Here is a 12672-nt window from a genome sequence, read left to right as displayed (position 1 = left end):
TGGTCCAAGAGAAAGAAGAGGACAAAGAGGATATTGTAGCCTCATTTTTCCTTCTCCAATACTGACATTTAAAAAGTAGAAAGCCCCACCTGTTGATCAGCAAAACTGAAGAAAATCACTTTAGAACAGTGGTTCTCAACCTGTGGGTTCCCAGATGTTTTGGCCTTCAACTCCCAGGAATCCTAACAGCTGGTAAACTGGCTGGGATTTCTGGGAATTGTAGGCCAAAATACCTGAGGACCCACAGGTTGAGAACCACTGCTTTAGAATCAATGAACTCCTGTACTTTGTAACATCTCCTAAATCCCAGCATGGATATATATTGTTTTGGGGAGGACTAGGAACACACTCCAGGAATGTGTAGATGCTTCATTCCTGAGTATGGGACTGAAACACTTCTTGGGGGTGGAAGGAAATTCTTTGGTGGGCTGTTGGTTCAAAGTTCTGCAGTTTTTACTGTCAATTTTTCCATATTCCCATTGTTTCTTTATGTGTCCTATAGCTTTTCCCAGTCTTTCTCCATGAAGGGCTCTGCCAGTCAGGATGACTTCAAATGCAGGGTAAGTTGTCTCCTGGCAAATACAGCACTAGGGATGTTTGCTTACTTGCTTACTTGCTTGTATAGGTTGCAATAACAGGAAGGATGGATAAGAGCCACTATGTGACTTCAACATTGCAAGTAGCCAGGCTACAAACAGAAAATGAGCTTTTTCCTTAACATCTGTGTGCCCCTTGGAGGTATATTTAAAGTGCCACTATGTTGTAGATTTTATATATTGTGAAGGTGCTTCATGTGGTCAGATTTATACTTATTTACCTCTGAATAAACCCATTTTAACATGCTCAGAACATGTTCTATGTTTTGGCTTTCTAGTTATAGTGGCAGCACAGAAAAATCTTAACCAAATGATAGTACCAGAAGTTTTAACCTATGTGATGTTATGTTTCATATAATTTTTCAACCCTGCTCCTGTTATTTCTGACATGGTTTTCTGGCTGTGTGAGCATTGATACTGCTGCAATGAGTCAGCAGTAAAATGTAGCTTAGGCTGACTTAATTGTCTCTTTCTATCTTTCCCGGCCATGATTTTGCTGAATAAGCTTTTTAGCAAGACAAGACACCACTGCCCACAACCTGGGGTGGCCACTCAGTTGAGTAGCATTAAAGGTAGCCTGTGTGGTGATCACAGCAAGTTCATTAGTGCTCTTGTGACACAGCAGTTGCTGCTCAGTCTTAAGATGTGCTTTCTGCTCCTGACCATGCCAATTTTAAAACCAGCCAGCAAGAGCTTCCAGAGTTACTTAGGATACCTTCTGAGGGGTTTCTGCAGAAAAGGTGACAAAGAATTGCTAGCATTCTAGTTCTGGTTTTCTCTGGTTTCAGTGTAAGTGCTTCCTGCAGAGGTTAGCCAGGGAAATTCTTCCATATTGTCATGTTGACTGATGTTCTTTCTTTGACTCCTGCCTTCTGGGCTTTCTTTTAGGGAGAGCCCAAACTTTCTGGGCAGATGAAGGCTGTATCTGCAGAGTGCCTGGGCCCTACATTGGACATCTCCACCAAAAACATCACCAAGTCATTAGCATCACTCATGGAAATCAAAGAGGATGGCATTGGGTTTTCTATTCGTGATCCTTACTACAAAGAGAGAGTCTCCCGTACCATCAGCCTCCCCATCCGGGGGAGCACATTGTAAGCCATGGTCACTATGGACATCCACCTTTGTGCAGGTCCTGTTGAGCAAACTGGGTAGAGGTTTATGGACTAATACATCTGCATTATCCCTTATGTGGGAAATATCAGTCAAAATTTGACAAATGAAATTTCTTCTTTGGTTTGGGGGTGGAGAGTGCAGTAGGAGGAAACAGTGTGCCCCAGCTTGCTCTTGTCCCAAGGTAAACTTTCTCTTTTGTTGCCGAAACTTGTATGAGAAGTAGCAGCAACATGGGGAGATTCTGCTTAATTAGATACTTTATCCTTGTGGAATTTCCCACCAGATTTTCTCACAGGCCCCACACAACCAACAACTTCACAGATAGCACCTCTTCCCTCATCTCCTGGATGCTACTACTGTTGTGAATTCAGAAGTCTGGGTGGTATCACTTCTGTTAGCCTCTAGCAATGACAAACTGGCAAGTAACAAGCAAAGACTGAAACAAATACGATTGCTCATTTGGGCTTGAAAAATAGAAATAGAAAATTGAAATAACATTACCAACTCCCAGACCAAGAGCAAAGGGGTGGCGAAGCTCCAGCTGTTGTTGATTTAGAAGACCCATCTTCTCAAGACCACATAGTTAAAGGGCGTGAATGATGTTGCTGTGTGCCTTCAAATCTTGTTGAGTTTACAGTGACCCTAATATGTTTAGATTGGGAAGATTTGTTTGAGGAAGAGTTGGTTTGCCCACCTCTGAGACTGACAGGGCATGACTTGCCCAAGGTCACCCAGTGGGTTTTTATGTTCAGGTAGGAATTCAGACCCTAATCTCCAGAGTTGTAGTCCAATATTAAGACTGGCTGTCATGAATGCTGTAGTCCCATAACATTTGGCACAACAGAAGCTCTCAGTCCCTACATGAAAATTCCCTACGTGCAGTCCACTATCTACCCTATTATCTTGCAGTTTACATGAAGATCCCTATCAGAATTTCTCCATTTCTGCCTATGCAATGTATGCATTCACAGAGGGGAATATATTTCTGTGTTCTCCAGCATCCCTGATGTGCTTGCACAATGCAACCTGCAGACCACCCTCTGTTTGCTCTGAGTAATATGCAGTCAAGCTTCACACATCCTCATCATAGTTCCAAGTTGGGAGACCACAACTTTGGAAAGAACACTTGCTAACCCTGGCTACTTCTTCTTTAGCCCCCGACAGTCTCGTGGTGCAGACACATCACCCCTCACAAGAAGGAAGTCATATGACCGGGGTCAGCCCATCAGGTGAGTTTTTGAAGGGGTGTGTGTGTGTGTGTGTGTGTGTGTGTGTGTGAGAGAGAGAGAGAGAGAGAGAGAGAGAGAGAGAGAGAGAGAGAGAGAGAGAGAGAATGAATGTATATCCAACTGAGAGCTTTCTGCTTTGCTCATGACTACATTACCCTGTGGTGTAGTCTACCCAGCATCAATAACTGACTGTTCTTGTTCTAGCCTCCTGGTAATTGTTGTACTTGTACTAGAAGTAACCCTCTTTCTCATCAGTTTAAATCCCTGCATCTTTTTTCTTGCCTAGAAACCCAGATGTAGGATACACTCCTCCCTCATCCCCTCCTAGTAGGCCGCGCAATGACCGCAACGTCTTCTCTCGCCTCACCAGCAACCAGAGCCTGGGTTCAGCTCTAGACAAGTAAGACCACCCCTGAGACTTCAAGAGACACTTATCCCAGGGATGAACAGAAAAACTGGCAGCTACTAATGTTAGAAATATTATGTAGTCACATCCCCCTCTACCCAGCATCAAGAACTGACTGTTCTTGTTCTAGCCTCCTGGTGGTTGTACTAGAAGTAATCCTCTTTCTCTTTCACCTTGGCATTTTTGTGCATCTTAAAACCTCCCCAAATAAGTAGGGAGTTTAAATGACACTATTATAGGAAGGCCTCTGAACCAAGGTCCTCTACCCAGAACCAAGCATCTTTGTTAGTGTCTTAAGTAGCGTGGGGAGTCAAGTAACTGTGAAGATATTGTTGAATTGCAAGTCTCAGTAGCCATAGCTGGTATAGCCAATGGTGAAGAATGCTGGGAGTTGCATTCCAATGGTATCTGGAGTGTTGCAGGATTTATACCCCTAGAAAATCTTCCTGTTGATGTTTTTGCTCCTTTTCTCCCATGCTTGTAAAACTGGTTTGTTGCTTAGAAGTGTACATTTCCCAACCCTCTATGCATCCTGTCTGTACCAACCTGGATTTCTTGCCAGTTTTTAATAGGCCAGGTATCATTGCTTTTGACCACAACTGTGCATTGATCAGGACTTACCTTGATTATTCAACATATCTCCATTAAAAATGAAGAATTTGAATAGTGTCATTTGCCTTCCAAATACCAGTGGATTCCCTTTTGAATCTGTTGGGTTGGTTGCCTTTTGTTCTGATATATGTTTAGTTTATGCAAGGCCTTCTCAATGCCATTTAATATAGTGGTTTATGCAAGGCCTTTTCAATGACATTAATGGAACAGAATGTACTTTATCATATCATTAAGGCTAAGGACACAGGCTGTTTTCAAAAGAAAGAAAAGTGCCTATTGAAGCCTACCTAAGGGTAGGCAGTTAAAACCTATTTTTTTAATGATTTCTGTGAATACATTGTCCATAACTGCATGCAGAGGATATCACAATATCGCATGCATGGAAGCCACAATAAATGGCCATGGACTTTGGGTAGATTTGTGTGCATAAAATACAGATTGCTCTGGAAGAAGCAGACATGTGTGGTCATTCATGAATATTTTCTCAAAGCCAGTTTCTAGCCTTTGTAACAATAAGTTTGAAAGTATGTGATGAAATGCCTAGTGAAATTTCAAATGGTTTCTCTTCAAGTCCCTCTGCTTCTGACCCTTTTCTCTCTGTGGTTTGCTGTTCCTTTCTGCCCGCTAGCTTGGATGCAATAACAACCTTCCCTTTTCTGACTTCTTGCTGCTGCTTTTCCTTCTCCTGGTTTTATTACCCATAATCCTGCTAATTTTCTGTCCCCTAGGTCTGATGACAGTGACTCCTCTATCTCGGAGGTGCTGAGGTATTAAACTTACTGTTTATTGCATAACTTTTCCAGCCTTTCTCTTTTTTCACACTTTCCCCTTCCCTGCATTTAAAACCTGCATGTAACCAAACCTCGTGTGGTGATTCTTTTTTGAGCTGCTTCTGCTTTCTGAGCAGCAGATTTGCTTTCTCAGCTCTCTATAGAAAGCCAGCCCATCCTCATAGGTTACCTAGGGCAACATGTTTTTCCTGCCCTCCTGTTGTTGTTGCACTGATGCTAGCAACTGTTGCCTGTGTAGTTAGGGCACATGATATCATTAAACAAGGCACCAAGACACTTATACAGTTGGCCCTCCTTTTCTGCATCTATGGATTCCACCATCCACAGCTTGAAAATATTTTTTAAACTATCCAAACACCAAATCTTGATTCTGCCATTGTATATAAGAGACACCATATTGCTGTATCATTGTATATATTGGGACATAAGCATCCACAGATTTTGGTATTCACAGAGACTTTTTGAACATATTCCCAGTGGCTACCAAGGGCTCACTGCATCTGAAAGTTTTAGTCAGTTCCTCTAGACCTTAAAAACACCAATTTCTGGACCAGGACTAGCCACACTCATTTCCAGGTAGTGCATGTGTGTAGTCATAACCTAAGGGTAGCTGCTAATCTGTTGCATGCATTGTCACTGTGTCAAGATTTTAATGAATCTGGTTTTGAGTGCTGGATTTGTTTCAAATTTTGAGTCACTTTTAGCCTTCATGGTGGTAGAAAGAAGTCTGGGAAATGTGCAGGCAGCTCTTCTTCAAGGCTCAGGGTCCTTCCTTCTGTAGCGCTATTGTTCCTAATGTCAATCCTCTAGCCCCATTTTTAGAAATCCCTATTATGTTATGGAAGCTAAATATAGGTGCATTTTCTAACTTGCACAATGCATTCCAGACTTGTATTGTGTGTACACCAGAATCTCTGAAGGCAGAACAGGAGACATTAGTTATTCTAGTAACTAGATCTGGTGTTAAAGCAGGAACTGGCAGGATATGAATGAGTTTCCATCCTTTTTAAATAGCTTGCATGTAAAGCACACTTTAGTCATTACCCAATCCCATTGAAGATGAATGTGTTTGTATATTTTTGCCTGTGTAAGGGGAGAAAGCCTGTTCTGCTAACTCAGTTTTACCACCAGGGGCACTCAAGCACAGAATACAATTTCCTGTGTATGAATTTTGATGCTGAAAGTGAATTTTCAGAATCTTCTTTACTTTCTAGTAGCAGATGTTGCAACTGAAGGGATTGCCTAGGATTCCTGGCAAGCCTTTGTGGTCACTCCAGGGTATATGTTATGATGTACATTAAAAATAATAATCTGTATACAATTCTATCATTTCCATTTACTCAAACATTTGGGTTTTGGGTTTTTTTTTTTAAAAAAAAAACAACCTTAAATATTTCAGATTTAATATTGTCTAATGCTTCCACTGGTGGTCCAAACCTTAGTATATCCTTCATTTGACAACTATGACCTGTACTTTCGCTATGAAAACTGTGTTTCTTCTGCAGTTCACTTCTTCCATCACTCAAATAGCGTTAGCTAAATCTCCTAAGGAGAGCCATTTCTTCCTGGCCTTTTCAGTCCTGTGCATGTCTAAGAGGCTACTGATGGAAAAGGCTTCTGGTTTGGTTTGGGCACTAACAACAGGTGCAGAAATCTAGACTATGTGGGGATGATAAAATACCTTACTGATTGTGTCTAAGGTCATCATAGCCAAGCTTATCAGGAAACATAGAAGTACTTCTATATCAGCCAGAGGTAGTGTACTTATTGCATACGCAAGATAGTGGTGTTTTTCTGTAGAGGCTCTGATTTGTTTTGGAGTAGATTAGTGAAGAAGTAGAGATTCTGATTTCTACTTCTCTCTGGTTCTATCCTCCCTCAAACTGCAAATTCCATAATTCCATAGGATATAATGCTACCCCTATTAAAGTCAAATCATAGCATTGCGATTGTGTACAGTAAAAGGATACAAGATAATTATTTCATTGCCTTTATACATCTGAAACCTTTCATCTGATACATTTGCTGAATCAAGTAGATGTCTAAAACAACTGACCTTCGAATCCATACAATCATTGTGAGCAAGAACAAAACAGTCTTTAGTTACATATTGAAGCCAGGGGCCTTTGGTTGCACTGTTGTTAAGTCAAAGCTATCTTAAATTGCATCCTGGTCTTACACAAAGAAAATTTAATATTTTGTTTAGTCAGAACCTTTTAAAAGGAAAATAGAAAATGAAACTATAGTGCATTTGAATTATTGATGAGAAGGGGGATGTAGCTTGATGTTAGAACTTCTGCTTTTCCTGCAGAAAGGTCTAGCCTTGTTGGAATGACTCTTGTATTTGCCACTGCCAGTCAGTGTAGATGTTCTTCAGTCAGGTGGATCAGTGATAGGCAATATCCTATGTCCCATTCCTCCTAAGGCAAATTACAGCCTATGTATGGATTTCCTGTGCCCTCTATACACATTGGAGTGGGTGTGTCAACTTACAAAGTGGTATTAACACCAGTAAAAGACATCTTATGTCTCTTAATATTTCAGAGCATTGTGCCCAGAACTTTATGGTGTGCTCCTTAGATTAATTGTGCATGTGCCTGCCTGTCTTTTACTTGGAGCTTGATGTGGAACTGGCCTTTTCAGCAGGTCATGTCTTCTGAGCAATGTGAATTCCCTGGTGCATGCTTGATTGCTGTTAAGATGCCTGCTTATTCTGGCTGCAAGAAGCCTCTCTCTCAGTAACTCTCCTTTTCTCCCATGCAAGGGGCATCATTAACCCAGTGGGAGGCTCCAGGAGTGCACGGACAGCCCCACTGCAATGCATCTCTGTGGCAGAGGGACACACCAAGCCTGTTCTGTGCCTGGATGCTACTGATGAATTGTTGTTTTCTGGATCCAAAGGTGTGTGTGTGTGTTTACGGAAGGGCAGTGATTGTCTCTAATGACTTGGAACTAGTTAACTCTGGGCCAGAGGTTCTCAATGCCGGCAATTTCAAGCAGGCTGTCTTTAGGTGTAGGTATGAGTGCTATATATATATTTGTGTATAAGTTGAGAGCAGGGTTTGTGGTCAAAATTATGGATTTTGATATGGCCAATAGATAAGTTGAGGATCATTGCACGGAGAGGAGAAAGTGCTAGCTCTGCCCTAGAGAGCCAGCTGCCCCTAGGTTCTGCCACCACCATTTTCCCATCCAGGCATTCAAAAAGTATAGAAGTGGCATCTCAGCAGAGAGAGTAGAAGGAATCAGTCTTTTAGGTTGTCCCAAAATGGACTAAGCTCACTCTTATCACCACTTTACTCAGAGAAGGGGATGGATCCTTTTTTGATAAGTTTTAGATCCTGTACTTACATTGAGTTGTGGGTAAATTGACCCAGGATTTGGGGGTCTATATTTTTACTATAATTTCTAGATTTATATGATATGTATAATGACTTTAGAAATAATCACATCCCAGTTGTCTTCTAAAACAAAGAAGCTATTGTGAATTTATATGCAGATATAAAAGCAGACTCCATAAAACAGGAAATTATTGTGCACCATTCAGATCCCATATTGTTTTTACGTTTTATTGTTATTGTTGGCATTGAATTCTTGCCAGACTTGTAAGCCGCCCTTCAGGTGAGAAAGGGGGGTAGAAATGAAGTAAGTAAGTAAATAAATAAATAAATATTTGAGTTAAAACTAAGTGCTTCCTGTTTTACATGCTACATGCATTGATTTTTAAGAAATTATAGACACATATAGTTAAAACAGGAGAAATATGTTGGTTTTCACAGAAGATAGCTTCTACTTTTGGATGAGAAGCAAGGTCAAGACTGTCACAACTAAAGTGTTATTTTCTTTCCAAAGATCGAAGCTGCAAAATGTGGAACTTGGTGACTGGCCAGGAAATTGTCTCTTTAAAAAGCCATCCAAACAATGTTGTCTCCATAAAATACTGCAGCCATTCTGGCCTGGTATTCACAGTCTCTACCTCTTACATCAAAGTGTGGGACATTCGGGATTCTGCAAAGTGTATCCGCACTCTCACGTAAGTACTTGGAAGATCTTCATTCCATGCCTTAGAGCTTTCCCAAATTTTGGTGTTACCTCTTAGGAGTTTTCAATCTGGAGTTCAAGAAAGTTTTAGCCATGGTGAGCAATAGTCATACATTATACTAAATCGCCTCTTACACATTGAGATATATTTTTTCCAGTATTAAGGTAGAATTTCATTTCCATATTACAATACTTTTTTAAAAGTACATGCAAAAATGGCAAGAGCCCTTCTGATGGAGAAAGGGAAGAAGAAGTCAGATTTTCTACTGCTTTTCGTTATCTGTTTCAGTTTTAGTTCAGCTCTACCTCCCCTTTCTCTCTCTTTCTCTTAGTTCATCAGGCCAAGTGATTTCTGGCGATGCCTGTGCTGGAACTGCTACCCGCACCATCACCAGTGTGCAAGGCGAGCACCAGATCAACCAGATTGCACTTAACCCCACAGGCACCACTCTTTATGCAGCCAGTGGCAATTCTGTCCGCATCTGGGAGCTGAACAGGTCAGAGGGAATACTGTGACCCAGGGTTACCTAAAGAGACTTTCCCTAATCTTGTATCCCTGGCGTGTTTGACTGCAATGAAAGTGCTAGCTACAAATGATAGAAATTGTAGTCCCAACACATCTGGAAGCTATCAGGTCACAGAGGCTGATCTAGGGTAGCTTCTCAATGCATGTTGAATGGGATATAAAGGGCAAGGGGAGATTACCAAGAGAAGAGTTTGGGCTATAGTTCTGAAGTATTTTATTTGGGGCTAGTTCTAGACTTAGTCGTGCTTGCCATAAACCTGTTAACTGATAGGCAGCTATAACTAAAGATGCCTGTCAAATCTAGTTCAGTATAACAAACTATTGCAGCATTCAATTCCTTGGTTAACTTAACTTGATTGACTTAGGCTCCTTTTCATTTGGGTTCTTTGCCTGTGTGAGGAAAGAATATTCGGTTTCATACACAAGCATTTAAATGTTAGACTCTCACTGCTATTTCCTCCCTACCTTGCCATCCTATTTTTGACTAGATTTCAACCCATCGGGAAGCTGTCAGGCCATATTGGCCCTGTGATGTGTCTCACAGTTAACAAGACTCCAAGCAACCATGATTTGGTCATCACAGGATCTAAAGATCACTACGTCAAGGTATTTACCATGTTTTGCTGAAAACACTGTCTTCAACTTTCTTAAGGGCTTTGCTTGTCTCTTTGATAATCCATCTCTTATTTTTCCATCTATGCCTCTTATTTATCAGTAAGAAAAGCCTAATATTCCACCCACTACAAATTTGATTGTCATACTTCACATTACAAGTCATCAATACATTTCCTGTGTTTCTCATGGTATCCTATATATACATCTGCCAGTCTGCAAAAAAGGCTCTCTGCTTAAGTAGAATGAGACAACACTCCAAGGACATTATGGGACTAATCCAAAGTATTTTAGAGTGCAGACTAAGTGTTAGAGTAAGCCTAAGTGTACTGATGAAATAAATAATCTACATTGTCCCTAGAGCTGAAACCCACCTCATGTTCTATTTTTGTCTACAATAGGAAAGGAATGTAGTTGTCTTAAAAAGAAAGTCAAGGTCTCCCGAATCCCACTATTAGCATTTATTGACTTACTACTCATTAGGAAAAGAGTCAATTGGAGAGCGAAGCAGGAGAACACATTAGTCCTTCAAAAGTAAAGCAGGACATGAAACCAAAATATTGCAAACTGAGTCTAAATAGTTTGTCTGGAACACTTTTTTTGACAGATGTTCGAGATTGCAGAAGGAGTTGGTGGGAACTTTGGCCCTGCTCACAATTTTGAGCCTCCACATTATGATGGCATTGAGTGCCTAGCTATTCATGGAGACATTCTCTTTAGTGGCTCCAGAGACAATGGGATCAAGAAGTGGGACCTAGAACAGCAAGAGCTCATCCAGGTATGAAGAGGCAGAAGCATGCTGTGGACTTGGGAATGGGGAGCATCTAGTCTGTATCCAGTCTGGTCTGTGGAAGTTCCCAAACTCCATCCCTTGGAGCCTAGCAGGGAGGCGGACTACTACAGTTATCTCCAATCACTGAATGTCAGTAAAAGTGGAGATTCCTTGAGCGGGCCACAATCTTAATGGGTGCTTGGAGAGGACATCTGAGCCCCAACATCAAGGGTCCATTGGCTCTTGAAAGCCTTTGTGGGTAGAATGACTTGTGTATGATGGTTTGTTCTTACTAATTCCAGTCATTGTAATTTCTGCTTTTAGCAAATCCCTAATGCACACAAAGACTGGGTTTGTGCTTTGGCCTTTGTGCCTAGCCGGCCCATGCTGCTGAGCGCCTGCCGTGGTGGCATAGTGAAGGTCTGGAATGTTGATAACTTCACACCCGTTGGGGACATCAAGGGACATGACAGTCCCATCAATGCCATCTGCACCAATTCCAAGCACATATTCACTGCTTCCAGGTGAGTCTTTGGGTGAGGGTTCCTCTTTATCTTGGACCAACATCCTCAAAGCTATTTTCCCACTCAGTCCCAGTACTTATAGCTAGGCTAATATAATATATTGTATGTATATATACTTGTAAACCGCCCTGAGTCCCCTTCGGGGTGAGAAGGGCGGGATATAAATGTCACAAATAAATAAATAAATAATAGGCAATTCACTATACAAGGTTTAATTAAGAGATCAGCTGGCTGTAGGCTTGAGTGCCTGGTTGAAAGACAAACTGCAGAGAACCATTGTTCTTAATTGACTCCTTCCTGGCGTCCACTCAGCACTGGGGAATCTGCCAGAGCCAATAACTGAGTCCCTGAAGCCAAGAAACAGAATCTCTGTGAGGCTTCCTTTGCTCATCACTTCCTTGTATGTCTGCAAGAAGATTCTGTACTATGCAGATCTTTTCCTCCAACACTGCTTATTATATAATTGTGCCTTGATATAGCCAGTAAGTGGTACTTGGACAACTTAAAAAATACTTTTCTGGCTGAGGCAGAGTACAATGGCTTATCTCAATAATAACCAACAGAGAGGAGAGTTAGAGGAGCATTTGATAAACGTTGGTGCCATTGACACAGAGGGATTCTGAGAGTGGAACATGCACACTAAAATCAAGTGGGCATTCCTTGGGAGGGCAATCCAGACCGAATCACTCAGTTTCTTCCTTATGCAGTCTCTGGTCTTTTCTTTTCCGGCTACATTACTTTTTTCCCTTTTCTGTCTTTCTCTTTTTCTCTCCTCTGTCTCTTTCTCTGTGTCACAGTGACTGCCGGGTAAAGTTATGGAATTACGTGCCTGGGCTCACCCCCTGCCTTCCACGACGTGTCCTTGCCATCAAGGGCCGTGCTACCAGTCTGCCTTGACCTTCCTCCTGTCTTCTCTTCTGCTTACCTTTTCTTACTCTGTTCTCTCTCCCCCATTTCTTTCTCTACCCTACCCCTCTCTCTGCGAGCTGATCTCAGCTACTTCCTAACGGTATGCAATGATTACTTGCTTTTCTTTCCTTTTAGGGCAGCATGTGAAGGTGTTTTCCATGGGAGACATGACTCCCTACTAGTCCACCTCTAAAATATACATTAAAGTCCTATCTCACTATGCTTCCTTATTTTCCATCACAATCACACTGCTAAAGCTGCATGCTTCACTTAGCACTCTGTCCCAGACTGTGAAATAAATGAACCTTGCTTCCAGTAAAACTGGTTCAGGTTCAATATATAAGGGTCACTTGGGATCCATTAAAAGGGGCACATGATTTTCTGTGGTGGCACTATAAGCCACCCTCATTTGCAGCCTTCTTCTACAATAGCAAAGATATTGAAACTCTCCATATCATTAACCTTAGTGCCTTTGGGAACTCTAAAGGACAAAAGATGAGAGAAGCCAAGGCTTTGTTGTTATTACTGTTTCTGGACA

At 41.5% G+C, this 12672-nt stretch overlaps 1 protein-coding gene across 4 annotated transcripts in view; it reads left to right on the top strand.

The window, feature by feature from the left end:
• Positions 1-12672, top strand: part of kif21b (kinesin family member 21B) — an 82423-nt gene that overhangs the window by 65719 nt on the left and 4032 nt on the right. The window contains exons 24-35 of one of the 4 annotated variants that reach the window (XR_010005456.1): positions 503-560; positions 1485-1690; positions 2867-2941; positions 3228-3341; positions 4688-4726; positions 7515-7651; positions 8603-8783; positions 9124-9288; positions 9806-9923; positions 10537-10707; positions 11026-11225; positions 12023-12234. Coding sequence is in view for 2 of the 4 variants with exons in the window: in XM_062978418.1 (XP_062834488.1) it covers positions 503-560; positions 1485-1690; positions 2867-2941; positions 3228-3341; positions 4688-4726; positions 7515-7651; positions 8603-8783; positions 9124-9288; positions 9806-9923; positions 10537-10707; positions 11026-11225 (1464 nt within the window). In the remaining 2 variants the exon portion in view is untranslated. The remainder of the gene's footprint in view (positions 1-502; positions 561-1484; positions 1691-2866; positions 2942-3227; positions 3342-4687; positions 4727-7514; positions 7652-8602; positions 8784-9123; positions 9289-9805; positions 9924-10536; positions 10708-11025; positions 11226-12022; positions 12235-12672) is intronic. The other 3 variants (XR_010005455.1, XM_062978418.1, XM_062978419.1) reach the window with 3 other exon arrangements.

Source organism: Anolis carolinensis, chromosome 4 (genome assembly GCF_035594765.1).
Source record: "Anolis carolinensis isolate JA03-04 chromosome 4, rAnoCar3.1.pri, whole genome shotgun sequence".
Classification (NCBI taxonomy): domain Eukaryota; kingdom Metazoa; phylum Chordata; class Lepidosauria; order Squamata; family Dactyloidae; genus Anolis; species Anolis carolinensis.
The sequence above is the reverse complement of the archived record's forward strand: the minus strand, read 5'-3'. Positions and strand labels throughout refer to the sequence as shown.